This window comes from Megalops cyprinoides, chromosome 7, assembly GCF_013368585.1.
Source record: "Megalops cyprinoides isolate fMegCyp1 chromosome 7, fMegCyp1.pri, whole genome shotgun sequence".
Classification (NCBI taxonomy): Eukaryota; Metazoa; Chordata; class Actinopteri; order Elopiformes; family Megalopidae; genus Megalops; species Megalops cyprinoides.
In genome coordinates, this window is record NC_050589.1 from 22,423,203 (window position 1) to 22,448,623 (window position 25,421).

At 41.2% G+C, this 25,421-nt stretch overlaps 1 protein-coding gene across 1 annotated transcript in view; it reads left to right on the forward strand.

The window, feature by feature from the left end:
• LOC118780237 (ERC protein 2) overlaps nucleotides 1-25,421 on the forward strand; it is a 259,125-nt gene that overhangs the window by 72,411 nt on the left and 161,293 nt on the right. Inside the window, exon 7 of the mRNA XM_036532645.1 lies at nucleotides 8,051-8,218. Coding sequence (XP_036388538.1) covers nucleotides 8,051-8,218 — 168 coding nt within the window. The remainder of the gene's footprint in view (nucleotides 1-8,050; nucleotides 8,219-25,421) is intronic.

The window sequence follows — 25,421 nt, forward strand, 5'->3', positions numbered from 1 at the left end:
TTCTTTATCCCTGAGGAGAGTGATGATTGCACATGATTGAGTACCTCTCTGTTTAATCATTTAGCACACATCAAGCCCAAGTGCTAATTTGTATGTGGCGGAGGAAATGTTCAATTCCTATCATAAGGAAATCAAAACCTCAAAACAGGACGTGGAGATTGGTACTGAATATTGGAAATAATTAGAAAAATAATCAAACGCTGACCAAACCTAATGATAAAAAACAGCTCCCCATATTTTCCCTACTTTTTGAGGATAATGATGATAAATGATATAATAAGTATCACATTGGAAGTGCTGCCTGGAAAATGTGAGAGTCCTGCATACGGGGTAAGCCGTGGTTTAACCTTCATGTGAAGAGGGAATTCTTCTCCCGGAAAACCTCTCTGGCAACCTTCCTCTTCCATTTCTGACAGGTTATTTCATTTTTTGTTTTTGTTGAAAATCAGTCAAATCAAAGTCATTTTCGTTGTGTATGCAAATATGCAAAAATGGCGCATGTCCCACCCCCGCCGTCCTGATGTTTGTTTCACAAATTCAAAGCCAAATGCAAGCGTTAGTGGAAAAAGTTCCCTATGTCGTTCCTGCTGCACGGAACAGGCTGCAGGTCACAACCAGGGGCACAAATCTTATTTCATCTGCTTGGAAGTGTTGCTTTTACCTCTTCAGTGTATCTTCTGTGTTAGCTGCAGTAAGAGGATAAGAGGATGTGCCAGATGGAAATGTAATGTGTTTATCTTGCTCTTTGGAGGTTGAGGGGGTGAGCACTTTAAACTTGCATGCATTAATTCATCTGTATGAGATGTAGTGTGGATGTATGAATTAGCTACTTGTTAGATAAACGAAGTAGTATTATCTGGAATAACAGAAGGCAACAAACAGTAATTTGTGTCTTGTGTTTATTAAATTTTACAAGGTATTAAGGCATGTTATCTAAATATTTACAGTCAGACTACTTAATTGAAATTGTTGACACAGATGTATCTGGTGTCATCACGCTGTTAGACCATACTTTTAAATCAGTGCAGCTTATTATTATAGCCCAAAGGCATTGCAGCGTGATTTTCTGGATAATAGTTGGTTTTACATTTTGAGAGTCACCAGTTTGTCATGTGAGTCACCACAGGTAATGGAACAGCCAAAAATGGCAGTCCCTTTGCTTTTCATGTTTCCCAGCTCACTGAGGTCATGGTAGCAAAGTCAACCATGATGCCACTTGTGCTGGTCCTGGTCGTCATGGTTTTGCAAGAACAAAACAGATATTGTGCATTTGCCATACATTTATATTTGGATTACAGTTAACAACCCAATGACGGAATAACCTCAAACTCGTGAAATTGGATTAAGCTTGAATTAGTCGAAATGAAAGTATTTAATGATATTTGAAGTTCATAATGTCCCAGTGATATTTAATCTGTAGCAGGATACCCTTTGGAAATATATACCTGAATATCTGTGGCAAACAAGTTACAGACTGTAGGGACAAGGAGAAAACCCCAGAGTGGGAACAATGACTGTTAATTCACTCAAATAATATTAAGGACATGATAAGGCTGGGTAGTATGGAACTGAAACCCCCTCTTAATACCCCCTCTTTTTTGTGGTTCCTGAAATTCCACAGTATTTACATGTAAATTAATGCATTAATTAATTAATTTTTTAATTGATATCATAAGGGCATGGCCATAGATCTATAAGACACCTGTGGTTTTAGGGGAATGCTCCATTTGAAATACAACCTATGTCAAACTGCTTATCAGGTATGCAGGTTTTTGGATTAGGGGTGAATGATGGTCATATTCATGTCAATAGGAGTAATAGTCCCTTGAGCAACTCATTCAGGTTCATTCAGGTCAACCCTCTCAGATCTCCCAAGACCAGGAGGTGCTCCCTGTATCTCAGAAGCCATCTTTTCATTACTTTATCAAAGAGAAAAGTGTGCCCCTGTGCATTCCCCACTCGTCCCTCACCTACTTTGGTTTTCAGAGCCTATAGCCGAATGCTGAACTGCTGAGTCAGGTGCTGCGGAAAGCAGACGGAGGATATGTGTGTTTAGGCCTGCTTGTGAGTCACAAAGACGTGTCAGACCCAGTACCACCCTCTTGCCTTGCAGTGCCCCTAGGCAAACAGCTGGACTCTCAGCAGGGGAAGAGCTCTGTCATGTTTTGTAAACGGAGACGATTTATACCTCGAAGGTGCTGTGTTCTCAGAGGATAGCACCTGTAGCCACCACCCCCCCAGTCAGATGGGATATTCTCTCTCTCATGGCCCTACAGCTCCATTTGCACTTACTAAGATCCTGTTATTAAAGTGAAGAGCCAGTATACATTGTATTAAAAAAGTATGTGGTCCAAGAGCTGGTATTTAGCAGTGCTATTTGATCCTTAATACTTTGATGACCTGACTGGATTCTAATTGCTCATGTGGCTCTCCCTGGGGCCGAATGGGAAGCCATTCATGACATCATGTCTGCAGCAGCCATCTTTAATGGGGATGTCGGTAATTCCTTCAATTACAGCAGATACGTTCCTGAAATACATCAAATTGCATAGCCTGCCTTGCGTTTACCAGTAAAGCTCTCAGGATGTAGCATATTAATGTTTTCACCATCCTACGTTCTTGATAACTTCTCTCGTTAATATTCTATATTATCTCTCTGTACTGGTTGCTTGGTAAGAAAGTTCACCTTCAAGGTAGCAAAATCATAATGAAAACTGAAAACCATAATTTCACAGAATTGCTTGGGCTGAGTGCATAATAATTTTATTATTGATTAGTGACCTGGCTAGTGGATGTAAAAATCTGAGTGGCTGGTAAATATTTATCATTCACCAGCCACTGTGTCTGATAACCAAAAAAGTTAATTTCCCAGCTTGCTGCCAATAACAGAACTCAGCTCAGTGATGTCACTGTTGCACCTTGGGCCATTTCATTGTGAAGTTCTTCCACGGCTAGCAGGCATCTGTAAACCAGCCACCTCCCGCAAGTGTCCTCATTTCTGCCCGCATCCAAATGTGCTAATTAAGCTAATTAAGTTCCCCTGTCTACGTGGCGGGATGGGTGGCAATTAAGCATGTGGCGAGGCCCTCAGGGACCGGATGGGCAGATTGGCTTTGGGTGTGCTTAAATCAAAGACTGTCTCAGTCTTTAATAACAGGGCCTTGGAGCTCCATGGGGCAGTTGCTTTATTGCTTCAGTGCATCTGTAGTACCCATCCTTAGGCCGTTGGTGCACTTATAACATCATGAACAAATTAATGAACATGTTTTTTTTTACTCCTCACTCTGTTTTGTGCATTTAATTTCAAAGCAGCTTTGAATGGCGCACAGGCTGCAGTAATGACCAGGCCCGGAAGTGAAGCACTGTCTGGGAAATGTCAGAGATGTTGCCACAGCAACGTCCAGTTCTCTGTGGGGAGAGCAGTTTGGGAGGAGTGTTTCTGGATGTGTTCTCAGCCTGTGGTCACCTGTTCAAGTTTTTACAGTGCCATGTTTACTTGGTAACAAGTGTTTTAATGAAATTCTGGTGGCTACTGACTTATCTGGAAATCTCAAAGTGTAGACACTTGGACACTATAGCAATGTTAAGATAAACAATATGAATGTTTGCGTTACATTTTTCTTAATTTCCTGCCACTTAATACATGAAGCTGGCAATGACCATATTTTTTCTGTCCAAAAATAAGGGAACACCAAGGTAGTTGGTGAAATAGATTTCATGTGATTTAAAACCTGGGAACTTGTCTTTGCCAATTTTAGATAAGAGGGAGGTTTCAAACCTCCACACAAGCATGGTGGCTTGAAGTGCAGGGGTGAAGATCTGGCTTGTTTCAAATTTGAGATTTATTTTACAGACATTTGTCCAAATGCCTTTGAGGATGTCTGGGGGCCTCATCTGTGTGTGTGTGTGTGTCTGTGTGTGCGTGTGTGTGTGTGTGTGTGTGTGTGTGTTGGGGGGGGGGGGGGGGGGGGGTTTGTACATCACTCATTTTAAAAGTGTCATTCATTTACAATGTACACTATCATAAAAGCAATGTTCAAAAAATATATGGTGTACAGTTTATGTTGCACCATTTGCAGTGAGAAAAATGGTATTGATATAACAAGCCAGCCTGTTTATTCTGCCAGATGGAATTCACATGTGCTTGTGGAAGTAACTAGTCACTTCTAACAGAGATCACTATTCGAACCATTACTCAACATTAGACATCTGCCAAGGTGTATTTTGTACAGCAAGTCATACTGTAAATCACAGAATTAGTTTATTAATGACAATAATTACGGAAATATGCCACAGTTTGGAATTATTCATTTTGTTATCAAATCATTTAAATAAATGCCTGTAATGAGACATGATGATAATGTTTTAAACTAGAGTGTAGCGGGAACCATATATACATATCCAAATAAACAACAACAAAAAAGGAGCTAAACTCCTTGTATTACATGCTGGCTAAGTAATCTTAATTTTTTTTTTTTTACTTCTCTGTTTACTTTGAATGCTTTGATCCAAGACCTATCTGGCAATGACAGGAACCCATGGTTGGAACATGCACAACTACATTGCACATCGTTCTCTTGGGAATAGGCTGTATGAGACACTCTTTTGGGTGTTTACCAGCTGAATTTGACCGAAACTTTTGCTTGGTATGTCCAACCAATCATTCGTTCCTTCGTGTGGTCTTGTCCCACTTTCCCACTTCTGTTGTCAAACAAAGATAGCAAGTGCGATTTATAGATCTTTTCATCTGGGGAGGCTAAGTGTGAGGGGTGGGGAAGGGAGGTGTGGTGAAAGGGGAGAAGAGAAGGGGTGTGTGTGTGTGGTGAGCTCTTCAATTTACTGTCCACATACTTCATTTAAGTTTATATAAAAATGAAAGAATTTGACAGCAGTGAAAATGCCACAGGGTGTACACACACCTGCCCCAGCAAGCAAAGCAGTCAAAGAGAAAAGCAGGTTGTGTGTGGCATTTTGATCTACAGCACTGGTTCCACAAAAAAGACATCACAAAAAAAGATTTGCAGGTCGAAACGTTGATCTTTTGTTGGCTTTTAAAACCCATCTCGCATTGAATCCAGGTTGTTTATTGCATCCTGTTCATTGCCAGAGACCTGTTTATTGCTTGGTCAAGGGCTGATCCTTGTTTTCATAAGGTTTGTGATGCTGCCAAAACTTTCATTAATAAACTGGAATGAGAAAGGGGATAAAAAAAAGTCTCTGCTTTTACTAAACCTCTGCATAACATCTTGAACCAAAAGTCCAGAATGAGATTTGGCTGTTATAAGAGGTATGAGGGAGGAAAAAATAAAATGGATGTAATATTTTGCCAAGAATTAATAGTTTTGCAACCACAAAATCTTGAAAATATATCAAGGACTTTTAAAAATTATACGGTGTTGAGTGAAAAGCTGGAAAGAAACTGCTGTCGATTTTTTTTTTCAATAGGGGATGGTAATGTTTTAAATATATCTGTGCTGTTGTATGCCTGGATGAAGTCCTGACTGTCTGAAATGGATTGGGCCAGTGTGTGCAGCTTCCGCTATGCTACAGAGGAGACCAATTGCCTGTTTTAATTGCAAAAAAGAATGTGAGACCTGGTGTCCAATAGATCACGCTAAACGAGTCCTGCACTGCCCGGCAGATGTTCCGCTCACTGTTTTGCCTATTGTCTCAAGCCACCCTAGCGTTACAAATGTGGGATTTACACCAAAATCAACCTGCCTTCCATTTGGGGGAATCTCTGGCGTTTGTGCTCGGGCAGCTGCCTGGATCTCACTGCGCTCAAACACCATGATGTAATTAGCAAAGGTCCCACTGCTGAAGGTGTTCTGGCACTGTGCAGCCACTGAATCCTGATGACCTTGCAACGCCTTCTTCATGGGAGCCCAGATTTTTTAAAAATGTTCTTTTTAAGGAAAAAGAAGAGCAGTCATTGGTTTTAGTGCTGAATAGGAATGAAACCTGACATATTTTAAAAATGTAAACAAATTGAATTCATTCAAAGATAATTTAAAAGGCCGAATTGTTCATGCAGATGATATTCTGAAGGGTGTGTGAAGGCCTTCAGTAGATTCAGAGCACTTTACCCCAGGCTCTGCAATGCAGCAGGCTGAGCGAGTCTGCACCTCCCTTGAATTAAAGAGAGTCCTGGAACCTGAGAAGTCGGCACTGCCGGGCGTCCTATCGGCTGACCTGCAGGTGCTTGCTGATACCCTCCCTCTCTTCACAGCCCTGTGGCCTCACAATAGCTGTGTGTCTCTGGTCCTGACCTGTGTCACCGAGCTACGGTGGATCGTGTGACTCGTTAGTGTCACAGACAAGTTATTTCCTTTGTTAGCTCTCAGATTAGCGGATTGAGCTTCCTGAGGTAGAGTGCTCTACTTTTTTCCATCCTCTTGGGGTTTTGTTCCTCGCATTTGTGTAGGTGTTGACTGGACTCACACTGACTGGGCCAGGTTGTCTTCACTTTACTGTAGCCTCCCCTGATGGTGGTGATAACCACAGCTGATTGATTCCTGTGAAGTGGTTTTCCAATGTGTGCTTACAGTGCCGCCAAAATAGAGGAATCGGTGTGGTGACAGCATCCGTGTTACATTTGGTTAAGTTATCATTAAAGCATGTTCTTGTTTGACACTTTGACACACGTTGGTCTTATTTTGTTTGATTTTCCAAATATTACTTGTCATATTTTCAGCAAAACCTAACTGGCAAAATCTAAATACATTGATGACAGATTTTGCTCAAGATGGTCTGAGCAAAAAGGAAAAAGAAGAAAAAAACAGAAAAGCTGCAATGTCCTCTGTTGACATTTCACAGAGATCCTGTGATTTAGGGATATTAAGTGCTAAAAATGTAGTATAGCAGAACCTGTACAGTATCAAAGGTTAATTAAATAATCATGGCCAGAAACTTTTGATTTCCTGTTAACCGTTGTACAAATTCCCTCTAAATTGTGCCTCGCCGAGTGATGGGATTACGGGTGTCACTGGCACCAATGGCTGCCAGAGAGTCAGATATGGAGCCACACAAAGCATTAGCCTTTGGGCCACAGCCAACATGGCAACAGGAGAGAAATACTTTCACATCTTTGCGCTGGTCAGTGCCATTTTAATGCACTAACATCTTTCGTGACTGTCGTTGTGTACGTTTTCCTTTGTAGAAATCCCTAAACATCATCTCACATATACTTGAACATGAACTTGAACATATTTTGCACTTCTGTCAGTGAATTTTATAGTCATTATTACTAAATACTGACTTTACTGGCCCACTGTGACTAAAAAAAAGCTCTGGGCCAGTACCATTGTTGAGCCCTGTATCTATGCAGTATATTGAAATATTGTAATCATAAATCTGATTAATTGCAATTTGGCCTGAATAGCTATATTACTGAATTGTCATTGTAATGACCTTTTGTAAGATATAGTAGCACAGTTCAATGCCAGCACACATTCTTGAGTGCCAGTATGAGTCTGCAAGTGGCTTTAATAAAGCTTTATTTTTGCATTGAAACAAGGAATGAAACAAAATCTTTTCCTCAGCTCTTCCATCAAAAGATTAATGATGAAATAATCGTTCATGTAATGCAAGCAGTATTGTGTTGGAGCAAATCCTCTCTTTAAACCAGCATGCCTTTTGGGGTTTCAAAGCCATTTGTTTTGCCTAACGTACAGTATCGAACGCTGTGCTTGTTCATGGAGTTCAACACAGTGTCAGCCCACATGACAAGTCTCATTACTCTGAAAGGTGACTGGGTTTGCGTTCATTACCACCGACTGCAGTGCAAGCCTGTAATTTATATATCAGAGGAAAATTCACAACTATGCCAACAGGCTGTACGCACAGAACATGGACACCGTTCAGGACCCCACAGCCTCTTTAGCGGATCGCTCATTGTCCCAGCATTAGCCAAGCATGACTTTCCATTATGAAAAATGTATCACGGTGAATACTTCATGAGGGTATCAGATATGCAAGTGAAACAGAATATCATTACAAAAAAACGAGTTTTTTCACTTTTTTTTTTTCTTTTTTTTCCCCCCTCTCTCAGGTCGACGCTCTGAGATTGCGGTTAGAAGAAAAAGAATCGTTTCTCAACAAGAAGACCAAACAACTCCAGGACCTTACAGAGGAGAAAGGGACGCTGGCTGGGGAGATTAGGGACATGAAAGACATGCTGGAAGTCAAGGAGAGGAAGATTAACGTCCTTCAGAAAAAGGTAAGCCATTGTGAAGTGAAAGGCGAAGTTGTCGGCTGGAGAGGAGCCCGTTCCAGGTCTCAGCCTCTCTGAGGCTGCCTCCTATGCACATATTTGGCCAGTTCTCCCTGTGCTGACACATATGCAACCTGGGGCTTTAACCATTTCCATTCGCAAATATGCCAGCCAATCAGCACACATGCCTGACAATACAGTGTTTCTCTCTGTGGCGAAAGTTCAAAAGAGAGTAGTCAGGGGGTAAACTGTGCTCTTTTCCCCCTTGTTCATTCTGCATGTTCACTGTCGGTAACCTATTAGGAGGAGAACAAGTCAGCCCCAGTCCCATACACATTTCCCACGCAGCTGCTGCTTTGAAGTACCACTTTAGATTTGGCGACCCAGTTCAGTTGCGGGCACGGGGTTCGTATTTTCCGCAATCAGCTCTATGACTCTTGACAGTAATCTGTGGACCCCGCGGCCTGCATGGGCTGCTCTTAGCTTGGTCTCTGCCCCGCCGGTCTGCATGGTCGAGGCCCTCCCAGGGAGAAACCACACACCCGCCCGTGGGGCCCAGCGCGACAGTGACAAAGCGCGTCCACTGCAGAGGCTGTGGAAGTCAAGGAGCGGCGCTCAGCAGGGCCAAAACAAACAGCTGGGGCAGGCCGAAGATTTGCAGCGCAGGGTCTCCGCACAGCTGATGGGCCTTTTCTCACCTCCTTTTTTACACACCGCCATTGGCTTCATGTGTGGGTTTCTCTGTCAGAGGGGAACATTACCTATTTAAAGAGGCTTGCCAACACTGATGCTGCTGCCGCCTACACACCCTTGGAAACACATGCATATATGATAAGCAGTCACAAACACACCTCTTCTGACCTGCTCCTAACCTCTAAAGTCTCCTTCTGGCAAAAAATGGTCTAACCACACTCCATCAGCAGTCTTTCGCAAGAGGAAAGTCAAGCTTCCAGCAAAAAAAAAAACCTAATGAAGATAATTGTTGAGAGGCCAGACAGATTTGTCATCTTCATCTATTAGTCTGATTCAGTTGTACAGCAGCCATAATGAGCAGAGATGACTCGTCTTGTGCACTCAGGGACACAGGCTCCCTAAAGGCATCTGAGAGAGTAATGACTTTTATAAGGTTAATTCCTTATGGTGATTCAGACCCACCTGTAGTGCTTGTTTGCCCTGATCTTTTACAGAGGTCTCCCGTCCCAATTAAATCACTTGATGATCCCTCTCTGTCCATTCTTTTTTTATTGGACAAAGCAGTCCCTTTTTTCCCTTTTTTCTTGCCCTTGCCCCGCAGAGTTTAATGACAGATGTTTCAGTTAATTTGTTGTGCCATTTAAACGAAAGGCAGAGGGCGGCGGATCCTCGCTGTGTTGCGTGGAACAGGCAACCTTTACCAGCGTGTCACACAACGCCTCCTTTTTCTTAATTGCCCCATCACACATGCCCTGGCCTGTAGTAAGACACTAATGGGCAGAATTGAGATTAATGAGGCTTAACACTCTGGATGTGACAATCCACTAATCTGGTGTTACCAGTGCGGTGCCATGCTGTGCTTGACCTTTTCTTACCCAACCCCGACACTTTCAGATGCCAGAAGTCTAAGCCATCTGAACAGCCAGGGATTTGGCTCTTTGTAGTGTGGCACTATTTCCACCACCACAAAATGGATGATGAGACCCTTTTGTTAAATTGTTGGTAATCAACCGAATTCTTTTCAAATTTCTTTTTTTTTCCGTGTTGTACATGCCTGGTTGAGATGGTCTCTCATTCACCTGTGTCTGCCTTCAGTTTTTTTTTCTTTTTGATCACGTCAGGTTTAGTGTCTCAACTGTAAATTATTTCGCGTAAAAGCCACCACTTCCTGTAACAATGCCTGTGAATTCACCTCATGAAGAACCTTGCAAGCTACTGGACTAGCCCAGGCTACCCAGCAGAGCGGGGCTGTCATCACCTATTCCCATTAAAGCTGCAAGGGATGTTCTTTGGAGTATGAAATTGAGTGGCCTTGGTGAGGCTTGAAGGAGTTTCCTGCCTAGCTACCCCTGGGGTGTGTTATAAATATATCTCTCTGTGTTTCTCCCTCACTCTAACACTCCGCTCCCTCCTCTTGCTTCGTTGCCCTGGTCTCTCATTCACAGCTCACCTCCTCAGTCCACTTATGAAAGTGGAGACTGCGTATAAATGTTTGACCTCTGAACTTTCCCCTCCTCTGTTTCCCTTGATGAACTTAATCGGGGGGGGGGGGGGGGGGGTCGCACAATCTCTCTTACTGGAATAACATCTGAGAGCTGCTCATCGTGCAGCCAACAGGCACTGGATGGGATAAACTTAGTCTTTATCAAAAGCAGATCCCCGCCGCTTTTTTATTTTCAAAGTGAACCCGGTTTTCCTTTCCGGTTGGCGAGATTTGCCTGCTGTTAGCATCAGCTCCAGTGAACTCCCCCGGTCGAAGCAGAGGTTAAGAGCCCTGGGACAGCGAAGTAAATGGGCACTCTAACTTTGACAATTGCTGCCCCTGATTATACTCCCTTTAATTAACACAAACATGTCTATGATCTCATGAAATCTGCTGCATGCCTGACCCCTCCTCCAGCCCCTTCCAGTGATTTTACTGTTCGTCTTAATGGTTTCCTTCCTCATTTTCTTGTCTCATCTTTTCATTTATTAAAATAATATAAATAAATAATATGTCTAACTTTTGGTAAATTTAATTACATAATATTGTAATACTCTGGAAGTCATTCAGGCAAATCCAATGCTTCTCAGTATGGTTTGCTCACGAAGTTGGTTTATCAACATCTCTGAGGTGGCGTATATTTTCTTAACTTGTTTGACATGTATAGCATGAACCCAGAACCATGTTTAAAGAGTTTACATTGGTCTGAATTTAAGATGAACCCTAGTAAATAGGAAGTTTGCTTACAGAAATATTTCACATTTTCCAGCTCATTAATCATAGAGTAAATATTGTGCAGAGATGAGGAAAGCCCAAGTGCCATGATTGGTTTTCCAAACTTCCTGTTTCCCATGTAGACATGACAGCTATGATTTGCACTAGCTCCTGGTGGCTGGTTTGTGATGGGTCAGAAGCCAACACGCTGCTCCTGTGCTTCTCTGCTCAGATAAGCTGATTCTGCAGAGCCTGGACTAAAATCCACTTCCATGAGATTTCAGTTTTCATTTCATACAGGAAGAGCTTTCCCTTCCATTGTTATGGAAGTTTAAATCAGTGTTGAATAGTCATGAAACAAAATATCATAACTTTGAATGTAATGAAATCCAAACATGACAATTATGTAACAGAAGATGGAAGATTTACCATCTCTAAACAAAGACCTCTCAAAAGCCAGGCTTGTTAGCGAGCTTGTTCACTGGCTTCTTAGTGAATCCAGCAGTGCCGTAATGTAAGTAAAATTACTATAAGTACCATAACATGCCCAGCACTACTGGTACTTTTATTGGTGGTTTCATGTAATCAATACAGCGTATCTATGAGTTCACCTGGTTATGGATCTGTTATATAAAAGTAATATGGCAGTCAAATCCATTGTACGTCGTGAATATTGGCTCAAATAGGGGCTTGACATATGAAGAAAGGAATGAAGAAATATATATCTGTGTGTATTTTTTTCATCACACAACTTTATGCTTTGACAGCAGAGGGCTCTATTTTCTGTAGTGTTTTTCCTTCAATAAAAACCTGTTTTCTATGGCAGTACTTTTCTGTGGACTGTGATGCATGAAATGAAAGGTAATTACAGTGGAAACTGAACAAAAGTTATGTTTGGTTCAGTGTAGCTTATGCTGTAAAGATGTCCCATCAAAAATAGTGTCATCCAAGTGACAGGCATGAGGTTATTAACTAACTTCATAGATTACAAGAGACTGGAAATGCTCCAGTCATTACCAGGCAATCTTGTGAGAACAGTGCCTGCACATTATTTATGTGTGTTGATTCTGGCATTTGAAAGACTTTTTGTGGAGAGATTGCTATGAACAGTCATGTGAAGCTCTTAAATACTGACAACAGGAAGGTTTTCAGGGTTTTTATTGGATCTGATAAGACGTTATGGTGTGGTATCTGTATCTCACTTAAAAGGAATCCTGTAAACTGAGGGCTTCTTTGGAGCATGTCTACTCTTCACTAAGACCAGGTGCCTTCGTATGATCATTTAAAGTAATGAGTCAGAGTTACAATGCTTTTGAAGAACCTGTAATGAAGACATTTTACATGGAGTACAGATGATGGCCTGGCTACATTTAGTGGGTGAGTACAGAGAATGAGTAATCTGTGACTGTTTTCCCAGCCAGGGAAGTGCTTCTGTCTCGTGAACATGCTCTGTAAATGATCTTTCAGTGTCCTTCATTGGTGCTTCGGGCAGAGAGTAAAGTTCAGAAACCCGACTGAATAAACAAATACCATAAACAAATTGGGATCCAAATCAAATTCCATACCTGGCCCCACCTGCTAATCCAGTTGTCTCTGTGGCATAAACATGTTGCTAATTGTACTGGATTTGTGTTTTCTGACGAGTGGAAGGGTCAGAATAGATTTGAAATGTTTGGGTTTGAGAAGAAGGCATGGGTCCTGCAGTTAGCTGGAGGTAGTGAGGAGAGGTGGGGTGATGTGGGGAAGGAAGGAGGGAGGGAGACAGAAGGAGAGAGAGGGAGACACTGGTTTTGATTGAAGTTAAGCTCCAATCAGTAATGTCATCGTATTGACGCAAAATTACAAAAATGGTCACAGCTGCGTAGAGGTCCCTTGCATTGTAAAGAAGTTCCTCGGCAGTGACTGAGTACTCTGCTTGAGAGGGAGAGAGGCGGCGCGACAGAGGGCACTCTGATGGGATTGCAAACGGCGGATGTGTTGCGTAGGAAGTGTGTCACGGAGCGACGGGACCAGATGCTCTCACCCCTCGCTCTGAGCCCGCCTGCGTTTAAGCACTGCCCCTAGACAGCGTGGTCTGCAGACGCAGGAAAATAGATGCCGTCCACATGGGCCGTCAGCAGCGTGAAATTCTTGCAGTGCACGTGTTGTGTCTGAGGAGCCCTCCGCAGCCTGTGATCTTTACGATTCGGAAAAGAGAGGGCACGACGGGGGCAAGAGAGCAGCCTGGGCTTCCACCCGTTCCAAATAACAGACGTCAGGAGAGTGAGTGATAGCAGCACGCAGCGGCATGGTGACGTCTGTTTGATGTCTCCAAGATGTGGGAGAAGGGAGAAAGCGTAATGGTAAATGGTAAACAGAGTGAACTCTGCCTGGTTTTACAGTACCACTGGCGGCAATAACAAAATGTGCAACATTTCTTTTTTTTGCCTCATGCAAATAGAAGTGGGGTTTTTTTCATTGATCTTGTTAAAAATGGGCAGACATAATGAATGAGGCTTTTGTGCTGTTGGTGCGTGTGTGTGTGCGTGTGTGTGTGTGTGTGTGTGTGTGTGTGTGTGTGTGTGTGTGTGTGTATGCAACAACATTATATATAGTAGCTTACAGATTGGTCTCTGATAATCAAATTCGCTGCTTTGCATCATGCCACCTTGCCACTAATGCAGTCACAACATTCTGTCAAGAGAACCTTTTCAATACTGACAATTTACCAATGCCAGTCCAGTCCAACTAATGAACCTGTAATAGATACTCAGTTCCAAACCACCTTTGATAAACCAATAAATCAAAGTAGATATAGTAGATATACAGATGTGTGTTTCTTATTTTTTTCCCTTCTACAGAAAGCAAATAACAAAAACATGCTGTCAAATTTCTGTCCATCTGGTTTTCTGTAGTCATCATCAGATATGATTCATTGCATTTTCTTATAGCTGTTGGCGTAACAAAAACTGAGTCACAAACCTTTCAAGAAATTTCTCAGTTGAATTGTATGACAACTTTGTTATGGATCTCTTCAGGTTTTTCAAAACAACAATAAAATGTTGCGACCTGGGACACCATGTTACGATGAATCTCCATTGCCTCGGTTTGTATAACGTTCTTAAACCTTGATGTACAAGCAGGAATTTTGAGTTATTTTACTTTAGGATACCTCAGACACAGGTTTCTTAAAGCTGAATGAGTAGGAAATGTCTCCTTATCCTTTACTGTGGATGCAAATTGCCATGAATTACTGGCAAGATTTGAATCAAGAATTCCTGTTTGCAAATCAAATGTAAAGACTTCAAAGTATTTGGTTACTAGTTACTATCATCCTGTCATGAGAGTTTGGATGAGTACTTTCACTGAGACCTTAATTGCTTGTAGCTGTACTTAATTTGTTAATCAGTGGTTTGTTTAAATGAAAGGTCCAAGTATGATTAAACCCTTTTAAGAACCCAACATGTTGGGATCACCATCAATCATTATTCTGTGCTCTTATACTGTGCTCATCCCCAAAGGGTTTGCTTCATGCAGAAAGAACACCACATATACTCAAGTGAGCTCTTATCATTTGTTTGCAGTTAAAGATTCACCTTTACTCCAAATTAGCACAACATGCTCAGAACTGCAATCCACATTGTTCTACACTTACATAAATGCACACACACACACACACACACACACACACACACAAAGATTTAACTGATTTAACTGGATCTTATGTGGTTCATTTTCTGATGGACATCTCCAGATGTCCATTGCGAGGCCAGTGGAACAAGTACCAACAGTTACCAATCGTCATGATGGTAGATGCTGTGCCTGGATTTCCTTTAAAGTCTTTGCAACATATGTTTATTTGCTAATCTTCATAGTTACTGCAGTACTATGGAGTACTGCTGGGGAGTAGCCCTTCCCCAGCAGTACTCCATATTAGTCGTTGTGACAATGTCCAGCAGTGTCTTGTTCATGGAAGTGTTCACTTCTTAAAATCCTGGACAGTGTGTTGCTATCAGCAATGATTACTACAGCTACATATAACCTGCGTTGCTAGCGAACGTCTTGGTAACAAACACCTGAACGTGTTTTATGACACTGCTGAGCGAGAGTGGTGAGAGAGGCAGAAGAGTGCATTGGCAGCCCTAGTGGCTCTATGTTTAGGAGACCTTTTGGGGGAGATAACATGAGGGAGAGAGTTTGAGGTTGTCCAAAGGCATATTAGAAACAGGTGATATTTCTGGCATGTATAATGCATTTCATGAGCTGTGACTCAAGAGAGGCTTAGCATATGTTACAATTTCTCCCCGCCCCCTTCAAGGTATACAACTTAAAACACAGCTGGCCTGAAAAGGAGATAAGAGATGCAGACGCACAGTATTAATTGTTAACACATTACACAAAGGTGCCAGGGTGACACTGTGGCAAGTGTGTGGCCTAAAAAGGGCTCACAATTGGCCTAAAACAGGGCCTAATTAGTTTGGTTTTATAATGAAGATTTATGCACAGTGGAAACAAGCCCGTGTACCTGGAATCACAGCTGATTTCAGAGATGGGTGCCAGAGGTGAGGTGAAACCAGAATCACTGTGGGCTTTGGGGACCTCAGATGGCTACATTCTGTTCCCAGGAGAGCTTCACAGTAAATCGTTTTGGTGAAATGGTTACACTTAGGCTTTACACTTCCATCTAACTGCATGTGCATCTGCTTCCTCTGTGAGGTTAAGCTAAGCATGCATCAAGCACTAAGCAAGTACTATGTGATTCGCTTCGCGCTGTTTGTTATTAGAATATTGACTGCGTGTGTCTGTGTGCATGTGTGTAAATATAATAAAAAATGCCCTCAAAGAAAGACAGGTGAAAGTTAGTGGCATCTATGATAATTGTGTGCTATGCATAACAAGGGGTCAGAAATGCAGTTGGGTACCAGTCATTACTTTACAGTCTTGGAGGTAGTGATTATGAGCAGTGCGTTGTTAAACTCAATTACTGTCCGGGTTAGGGGGGAAGCCATCTGATTCACAAAGTCCCTTTTAGTGGAGGGGTGTAATCACCCCATTCGGCTTTAATGTAGGATGCTTTTCTTGTTGGAGAAATAACTCCCAGATTTTAACCACCCTGCTGCAGTCATTGCAGAGAAAGGACATAGAAATCATATAATCCATTTGTTTGAGAAGAATTGTGATACATTTGTGATGCTTGTACTGTATGTAGTTTATTTTATTGCAAGCAGTCCCTAATTCATGCCATTCAGTCCAGGTCTTCATGAGAACAAGATTTTGTATTGTTTTGTACGTCATTTCAAAGATAAAAATCAGTGAATTCTTCTGTCCATACCATGTTTAAACAAATCATAGTCAGATTAGACATATTGTTATACAATGGTCCCATGTCTGTTCAAATTTGGCATTGATTACTCAATCTGGCATTGATTTACTTTCCATTGCTTAGGTGTGTGAATGCTAAAAATTTGTTAGATTGTCTGCCAAATCATTTGACTTCTTGGCAAAAACATACATACAATGCCTAATTGTATACATCACATAGGTGGTTAATTCAGGAGACTGCATTGCATGTAGTGGCCATAATACTAAATTGATTGCATTCAAATTTGGCACAGTGTTTTAGAGTGGAATCCGCAAAGCTGAACAATTGACCTGATTGTTAATGAGATGCAAACTTTTTCACGTTACATTTTACGTTACACACGTTACAATTTTTCATGTGTTGTGAAAAAATCCAATATAGCGAATAAGAGCTTCAAAGTGTCTCAGACAGTAACAGGCTTGTTCTCAGCTAAGCGCTACAACTGGGGTTCAAAACTGACTTATCACCTGCCAATGATGCCTGGGAGCCCACAGTGATGGAACAACTTGGCTTCATTTCACTGATAATTGCGGTGAATAGGTTGGCCAGGATTTGCCTATCACAATACTAGGATCTTGCAGCTCACTAAGGCACCTGCAAGTTTATCAGATAGCATCAAGGGATGCACCTTTCAGTATCTGGCTTCTTGTGCATTGTGGGACGAGTGTGTAAATGAGTCACATTGACTTAATAGCAAATCATATGTGATAACATGCATACATGATGTGTACCAAATTTCATTCAATTCGGAATGACAGTTTACTGTAAGAGACGATGATGCTTTTTCTGATGTTAGATTTTGTAGCCAAATGTTGTGAACTATTGGCACTTATCAGGCCTGAGCAGATACAGCTCATCAGTGTCTTCCAACATGCCAGATGTTATGTTTTATTCATAATCTGTCTGAATTTTATAGATGTAAAAGAGGAATAATTACAAGTCAAAACAGTGTTCCTACACTTTTTTTGTACAAATTGGTACCTTGGCCCCCTGTTAATAAGAATAACCACAACAGTAACAACTATACCACTACTACTAATAATATTCATAATCATTTGTTGATTGTTGATTATGGTTGTGATGATTACCTCCTTTCTGTTCTTCTCACTGCTGACATATTTTAATTAAAAATAAACAATGAGACAGGCCTAGGCTGGAGTATGTGATGGAAATACAAACCTTTTAAGAAACTTGGATAGTGGACTAAACTTGTAACCAAACAGAGGATACTGGAGGTAAAATTTCAGAGGTATTGGTGGTTAGCTTACAAACTCTGTAAGTTGCTAAGTTGCTTTAGATAGAGGAAACTGCAATGCATGCAATACAGTATATTCTAAACACATTATCTGAAGTTGCCATTTTCAGTGCCATGTCTGTAATTGTATTTCTGTAGTATACACATAAAATTACAGTATCTATTCTCAATTACACATTGAAATTTTACAGATACTAAGGTATACATGCTGTACATTTTTACTTGTCTTAAGCTTCTAGTGTTGTATTTTTAACATGTATTACTTTTCCTTTACGGGTAACTACCCAGTCTAACTGTGATCCCGCAGACCCTGAAATCAGTGTCCGGCAGGCTCGGCAAGTGGCAGGTTCCTCTACATGTCCACACGCTCTCGTCTCTCTCTCGAGACGCGGGGCCATATTTTGCACTGGGATTAGGGCAGTTATGTTCTCGTCTTTTTTTTAAATCCCTCACAGCCTCATTTGTCCCCTGCACTCATCTTTAACTGGATTCTGTACGCAGACTGTAATAATGAAAAACGCCAGACGCACTGCTCTATCCCTCTGCCAGACTGTAATGCATCTCATCCATTCAAATAGCTTTGGCTTGGAACAGGAAGCTAGCCTGAACGCCCGAAACGAGCTGGGAGCTCGCCGCCGGCTGCTGGCGGTGTGCGGCGAGCTGAATGCTCGGCCTGTTCAGAGGAGCACAGTCCATCCTCAGAAAAGCCCTCTGCGTGGGATTACGACGTTTCAGTGTTTTTCATTCTGACAGCTTGTCAGAGATCAGCATTCTGGGTGCCTTGGTGTCAATAGGCCATGATTAGAACATATGCTCAAGGTTGTAGATGTGTCAGACCCAGAGTAACTCTAAGTAAGACATATGCAACACAGCACTTTATTAGATGCATATGTTGGGAAAAATGCACACAATAAAACCTGAGCTTTAAAAGGAAAAAAAAAAACAGAATTGTGAATAAAGCTTTAGATGAAGTCAGAGAAATTTAGACACATGATTTCAGCTGACAGAGCATGCTATATGCAATATGTTCCTGAACTCAGCCTTGTTCACTATGATGGTTGCATGAAATACTGTTTTTTTATATATTACTTTTTTATATATATTACTTTTCATATTGGAAAAGCACTAACTAGTTATGGTGTACGGTTTCTTAAAATATATATAGAAACAAAGGAATATACATTTAGATTTTAATGAATATTTTACATCTTCATGTGCTGATGAAAGTTGAGCTAGAGGTCTGCTCATGATCCATAGTTGTATTAGATACTGAGGGATCATCAGAACTGAGGGATGATGCTAAAATACATTGATGCTAAAAGACATTGGTGAAATACCAGTTATATTCGCTGTTAGGTATAGAATTTTCCTTCCTCCTTTATTTTGTCTTGCGCAAGTGTGAAAAGGAGGAAGCTATTCTGTGATGATTGTGTTATTTGATAGGGTTTTACTTTAAAAAGAATAAAACAGAACTACATTCAGCCAGTAGTATAGTAAACAGTCATGGTCCCCCCTGGCAACAGGATTGTGGTCAAAGGAATTAATGGACAAGACACACTTAAGGCTTTATATAGTGCCGTGTCTCTTTAATGTGAGCGTCAAGTTTACATCTAGTTTACATGTGGGTTATCAAGTTTTTCCAGAACACCCCCAAACTGTACCCAGTGGCTGGCCGTGGTTTTCTCTTCGTTAGGAGTTTTTGTTGGCACGCTGCAGCGAGCGAACCTCGGCTGGTTTTTCCGTCCCTTACCCCTCGGGAGTGCGGGAGACTATTCTGGGCTGCGTGCTTGTCAGCAGCCAAAGCGTACAAGTCAGGGCGTCGCCACAATGTAGTTCTGAGGTTAGACTGGTAACATTTCCCTTAATGGGGGCATGCAGCTGCAGACCCTGAGTAAAGCAGCAAGTGGCCAGGCTGAATAAGAGACTTATTTATGTTTACACGCACAGAAAAAAAAAGAAAAACCAGCAGTGACAGATGATGAACACTGCCTTCACTGAGAAGGGGCGATCACTGAGGTCCTCTCGCTTTCTATACAAGACGTTACTAATGTAATCAGCTTAGACACAATATGCTGCTCCCTGCATCTGAGATCTTGCCAGTCTTTCGTAGTTTATTTATTTGACTCCTCCTACTACTGTACCTTTCTCCTCGGGAGACTTGCAATCTCTGCACATTCCACATGGGGATGAGGGCGTGGGGGCAAGGATTGTGGGGCGGTGGGTCTGGGATACAGATGGTGAGAACAGAGGGACACCTACACTGTCACGCTCCCTAAAACCGTAATAAATCTCCACCTCAGGCCTTGCCGAAGCCTCAGACAGCCAGCGCACTGTTCAGCTTGAGTACTTGCACCTGCCAGGGACCGGACGATAAATTAATTCCGAATGCTTCTTGATTTGTTGGCTTTCACAACCGAAAAGTATCAGGTCACGGATGTTGTTTTTTTCCCCCCTTTTTGATTTTTTTTTGGGACCAAAGAAATCTGTAACAAAGATTGAAATGTATGTTCGATTGCATAAACATTTTCTTAATTGGGGAATATGCTTTTTATTTATTCAGTTCTTTATTTATTTCGGTTTTCCTTCTGAGGGTTGTTTCATCCGCTTGTGTTGCTGCGCTGCACCTCGGGGCCTGTTGACTGTCCGTGTTCTCGTAATCAGCATGGCATGTCATCGCCGCCCTGGGGCTCGCCCATCAAAGCCGCTTTTAGAAGGCACTCGTCCCGCCGTGCCAGTTCTACTCAGTAAGTCCCTGCAGAATCTGATCTCGGTGCTTGTGTTTCTCCCGCATCAAGCCCCTTTCACATCGGATTATCATTCCTCCAGTGCTCTTGTCTTATTACAAATCGTGTAGCAGCTTTAAGAATGGCAAGCGTTGCTGGTTTCTCTCTGTCAGACAGCTTGGTATTACACCTGTTTACAAGGAAGCTGCTGAGCGATGCCTGAGCCAGCCGTCCAGCAGAGCCTGGATCGTTTTTTACTCCGCCATGATTTATTAGGTGTTATGATTGTTATGTTATTTTTTTCATATACAGAACATCTTTGATGTGTCACAGGAAATTAATTTCTATAACTGATCCACTCTCCTCCTGACCTTTCACTCATCCTGACATGTTTTGTATCAGTTGTGTATAAAACACTGTACTACATTAAGAAAATGTCTATGATTTTAAATGAAAACTTTCAAGAGTTGTTGGACTTTTTCCGTAAGTAGCCAAAAAACTCCCTCAAGAGCATTAATTTTCCAGATTACCAATATTTTGCATCCATACTGTAATTACGAGAATGACCTTAATCATTCCAGTACATTACGAATATATATAACAAAAAGTGATCATGTCATCAAGAAATTCATGAGCAACCAACATAGTATTATTGCTGTTGCTGTCCCAGTTTGGCCTTCGTAAAAAGATCAGTGGAGAAGAGGAGGAAGCCAGAGCGATAGCTTGAGAAGACTTTTGATAGTGGGCCAGCATCTCCTCAAGTTCAACTCCATTTGGGTTGATTTCGATTCCAAATTGCAGTTCACTATACCCAGTACACAACCAGTTTAATCCATAAATCAAGTGAGCTCTCCCGCAAGTGACTCTACGGCGAAATGCATGGCTAAGCAGTGATGCTGTGCGCTGTCTGATCCTCAAAGAATCTGAGGTTTTCATGCCAAATACACTAACCAGACAGCATAGTATTATAGACAGCCAATCTCAGAAGAGCTGATTTGACCACACTGACCTAGCTTGCCATTTGATACTGCTGAAATAAAACAAAATAAAAGAGTATAGAGTAAGTAATGAGTGTTTGTAGTGCATATCTGCTGATAGTGTGCTATGTTACAGAATTGTGCAGTAACTGTAAAGCTATTTGTTGCCCTTATGGTCTGATTAAAAATTCTTGTGATTAATCGATTCTTCATTAATATGAAGATCAACTGCGGAGTGGGCCCTGGCAGACTGTACAGTGAAAGATGGCGGACTCTTTCATCTTAATGCTTTCCGTGTGATTCCTGTGGTCGAATTTCAGAGAGCAGTAGCTGCCCGTTGGAACATGCCAGGCAAGCCGATAACCCGCTTTGACCAGGTTACAGCAGGGCTTTGGTATTTAGATCCATCAGTCAGGGGCAGAGGCAGAGATATCACAGCTGTGGACATTAGTTGGGTGGGCTGTTTTTTCCTTCCCTCTCTTTTCTTGCTTGGATCAAAGCCCTGGCAAACGGTCTAAAAATTAAAACTAATAGTCAAATCTGACCCTCTGAGCAGGCGGAAAAAAATGGCTCGGTAATTACACGAGCAATCATTACTGCATTCTTTTGCTGAAAAAGAAGCGATAGGGACAAATTCAAGAAAATTGGAACAACTTAAGAACCCCACATGTTATCCTTCTTGATTTTATTGTTGCAAATGTCTGTTTTCTGTGAACATTTTTATGTTTAACCGGAAAAAAACATCCTTGTGTAAACAAGGTGTGAGGGTTGTTCTCAAGCAAGTTAACTGTGTTAGCGCTTAATTGATATTTAAAAGTGCAGTAATGCCTTACAATTGGAATGGGAAAACTACTGCCCCATAGAAAGGTCCTTATGCAGGCTGGCTTTTTGAAATTGCTTAATGCTGATGATTGTGTGACCGATGGTAGTTCATGGGAGTTCTGTGGAATTCCTGTGTTTCTATAGGCAAGGAAAGATGAAGTGAACTACAAGTGACCTACAATTAACAAATTGCACAAAACAAACTCACCAGATTTCACTACAAGCTCTCTGAGTGACCAAGCAAGATTACAGAAATGGACATTAATGGTATTTTGTTTTAGTTTTTGTCGCTGTGTTTTTCTCTAAGTAGACATTTTCCAAGCTGTCTTCTGCAAGCTGACATCACCCGACTGTCACTGTGGTAACGATGGGTACGGCTAGACTTCTCTGAAATGGGTCATCAAGGTTAAGGGACAGAGTGTCGACTGTTTGGTAGACTACACAAACCAATAAAGGCTTAACTGTCTGGAAAGACTGCCATCCGGCTGTTTGGCTTGTCAACTCATTTCCAGTGGAAAATCTTGATATCACTTAACATTAGAACTGCCATATGTTCCCAAGTATATTGATGCAAGCCTCAAAAAAAATGAGTCAGCACAGGAAAGAACACAATCTTCTTTTTCTTCTTTTATTTTTATTATTATTAAAATAATAAGAAGAATACTACTAATAATAATAATAATAAAAGAAAAAGAAGGTTGTGTTCTTTCCTGTGCTGACTCAGAATAATAATAATAATCATCATCATCATCATCATCTTTGGTTACATGTGATGCAAAGCTTTAACGGTTAAAGATCCAGTCTTATTTCTCTTGTGTCCAGTTGGTTTTAAGGTCCATTCTGGTAAAAAGAAAAAAAAATCCACATTGTTTTCTCCATAATGTCTTTTCTGTACTGAAATGGGACATGTAGAGAGAAAAGGTTAATGACATTCAAAAACACTTCATATCGTAGTTTATTTGCTATTCCATATTTGCAGTTACCCATATTTTTGTTCTCTCTCACTCTATATCTCCTGAGGACTCTTTGTCTTATGATTGAGTACACACGCATGTATTTGTTGACAACAAAAATGTGTCTTTGTGCACACACAGGTGATGTTCAAGGGTCAGCTTACAAAGTGGACTTTGTTATCCCTGGAATGCATTATTCTTTGTTGAGATGGCAGTTCAAAAGGATACCAAAAGCCTTTTTCATGGCAATAAATAATAATGACTGCTCTTCATACCTAGTGTGCATGAAAGTTACAGGCATGGTAGTGTGTGTTTTTTAGGCCATACAGCATGGATTAATTAACTTTTACTGCATATCTTTTTGTATAGTTTAAGGTTGTCACTGACAAAACCACCCATGCCCAACAACATTTTATGAGCTTAGTATTATTCAGCCCTAGTTATTATTGTTCAGCATTATTGAAAGAAGCATAGGTACCAGCACACTATGTCCCACACAAAGCAGTAACCTCAGAACTTTGAGGAAGGTAGATGTCAGAACAGTAAAGGAGAGAGGAGGGTTTCTCCCAGGTTCTCCCAGAAACATTATCACATGCGTGACACGTCCCACCTGTGATTATGGCTTTGAACACACTGGAGTATCAATCATGTAGGGACTTGTTAAATAAACGCCACTCAGCATCTTCAGAAGAAATAAACGCTTGCAAAAAAAGGGCCTTTCGTCTCATCTCATGTGTCACACGAAGTGTTTGCGCAAAAGAGCAGTGCCTTCAAATAAGAGATCAAATGACTTCTTTTCTGTAAGTGGACCCTCTTGGCATATCCAAACTATCTGATGTTCTAGGGGTAAATGCTGGTTGCATATATGCAACAATGTTGGAGATTAGACTTTCCAAGACTGCTACAGATCAAGTCTAGTATTGATATTGGGGAAAAACAGTATGATTAATGTGTATTGCTATTTTGTATTAAAATGTGTCCATGTGACTTAACATTGATTAGTTTCAAATCATGGTCAATTTATGCTGCTGTTTGTATACAAAGGCAGTTCTCCTGCCCAGTACTTTGCTAAAGCATTCCTTGGTCACAGCAGTGCTCCACTATGACAATGATCCAAGCATCAGCAGTGTGAAGTTCTACCATATAGTGCATTTACATGTCTGTATGCCACTGCATGTGAACTAAGTTGGGGTCGTCAAGGTCCAGTCCAGGTCTAGAATAGCAAGAACAAGACTAACATCAAATTCAAAGGCGAATGACTTGGATACCAAAAGACTTCAAGACTGACTACTGGGATAGAAGCTGGCATAATGGGACAAGAGACTTCCGTTCCAGGTGTATGCCCATTTGCCAGCAGATACATAAGTGAGGACAGACTCTTGGACAACAGTCAGTGCATGTGTTTGTGGTTTTGTCATGCTGCTTCTCTCACAGCATGCCTTGTACCTTACCCTCCATAATGTATTTATTATTTTTTATTTATGAGCATATTTTCATCTATGAGGTCTAGTACTGCTATTAATTCAAAAGAAGATTTTCACTGTAATCAATATTCTATTCTAATATTAACAATAATAGTAATGATCTGAATAAAAATTATAATGATGGTGTTGATGATGATGGAAGTTAAGTTAATTTCAAAACAATACAACATATAATTTGTAAAAAGAAAAAACAAATATATACATATACATACATACATACATACATACATACTGTACGACTGACATAGCTGTTCTTACCTATTAAAAGTTTTTTTTTCCTAGTCTGACTGTATTGGGGAGAAGTAGTATCTGCAGTAGCATGGCTATGCCACAAGGTGGCAAGAGGTGACAGCTGCAACATTGTCTCAGATGTTAGGTATTTCAGTTTGCTTGTTCTGCCGAACTGTCTGCCGAAGCCATGGAAGAGTTGGTGATTTCTCAGTCTTAATTCTGAAAATAATTACGAATGGACCTTTGTATGTCTATTAGTTCATCCAGCTTGATCATCTTCATGGTAAATCCTACAGGCCCATGAAGTTCACTAGAATATTTAAGATGGCTCTTGCATGTGATAATAAAAGGATGTTCATAATTAATCCCTCCTTTACACCCTCCCATGTCTCCTTGTTTGACTCCATTTCCTAAATTCCTCCAAAATTACTTTCAGCCTTTTGTTGGGAGTTTGAGATTTGGTCAGAATTGAAGTTTAGCATGCTCACCTGTGGCATAACTCTGTATGTCACTGGGTGTTAGCATCAATTCAC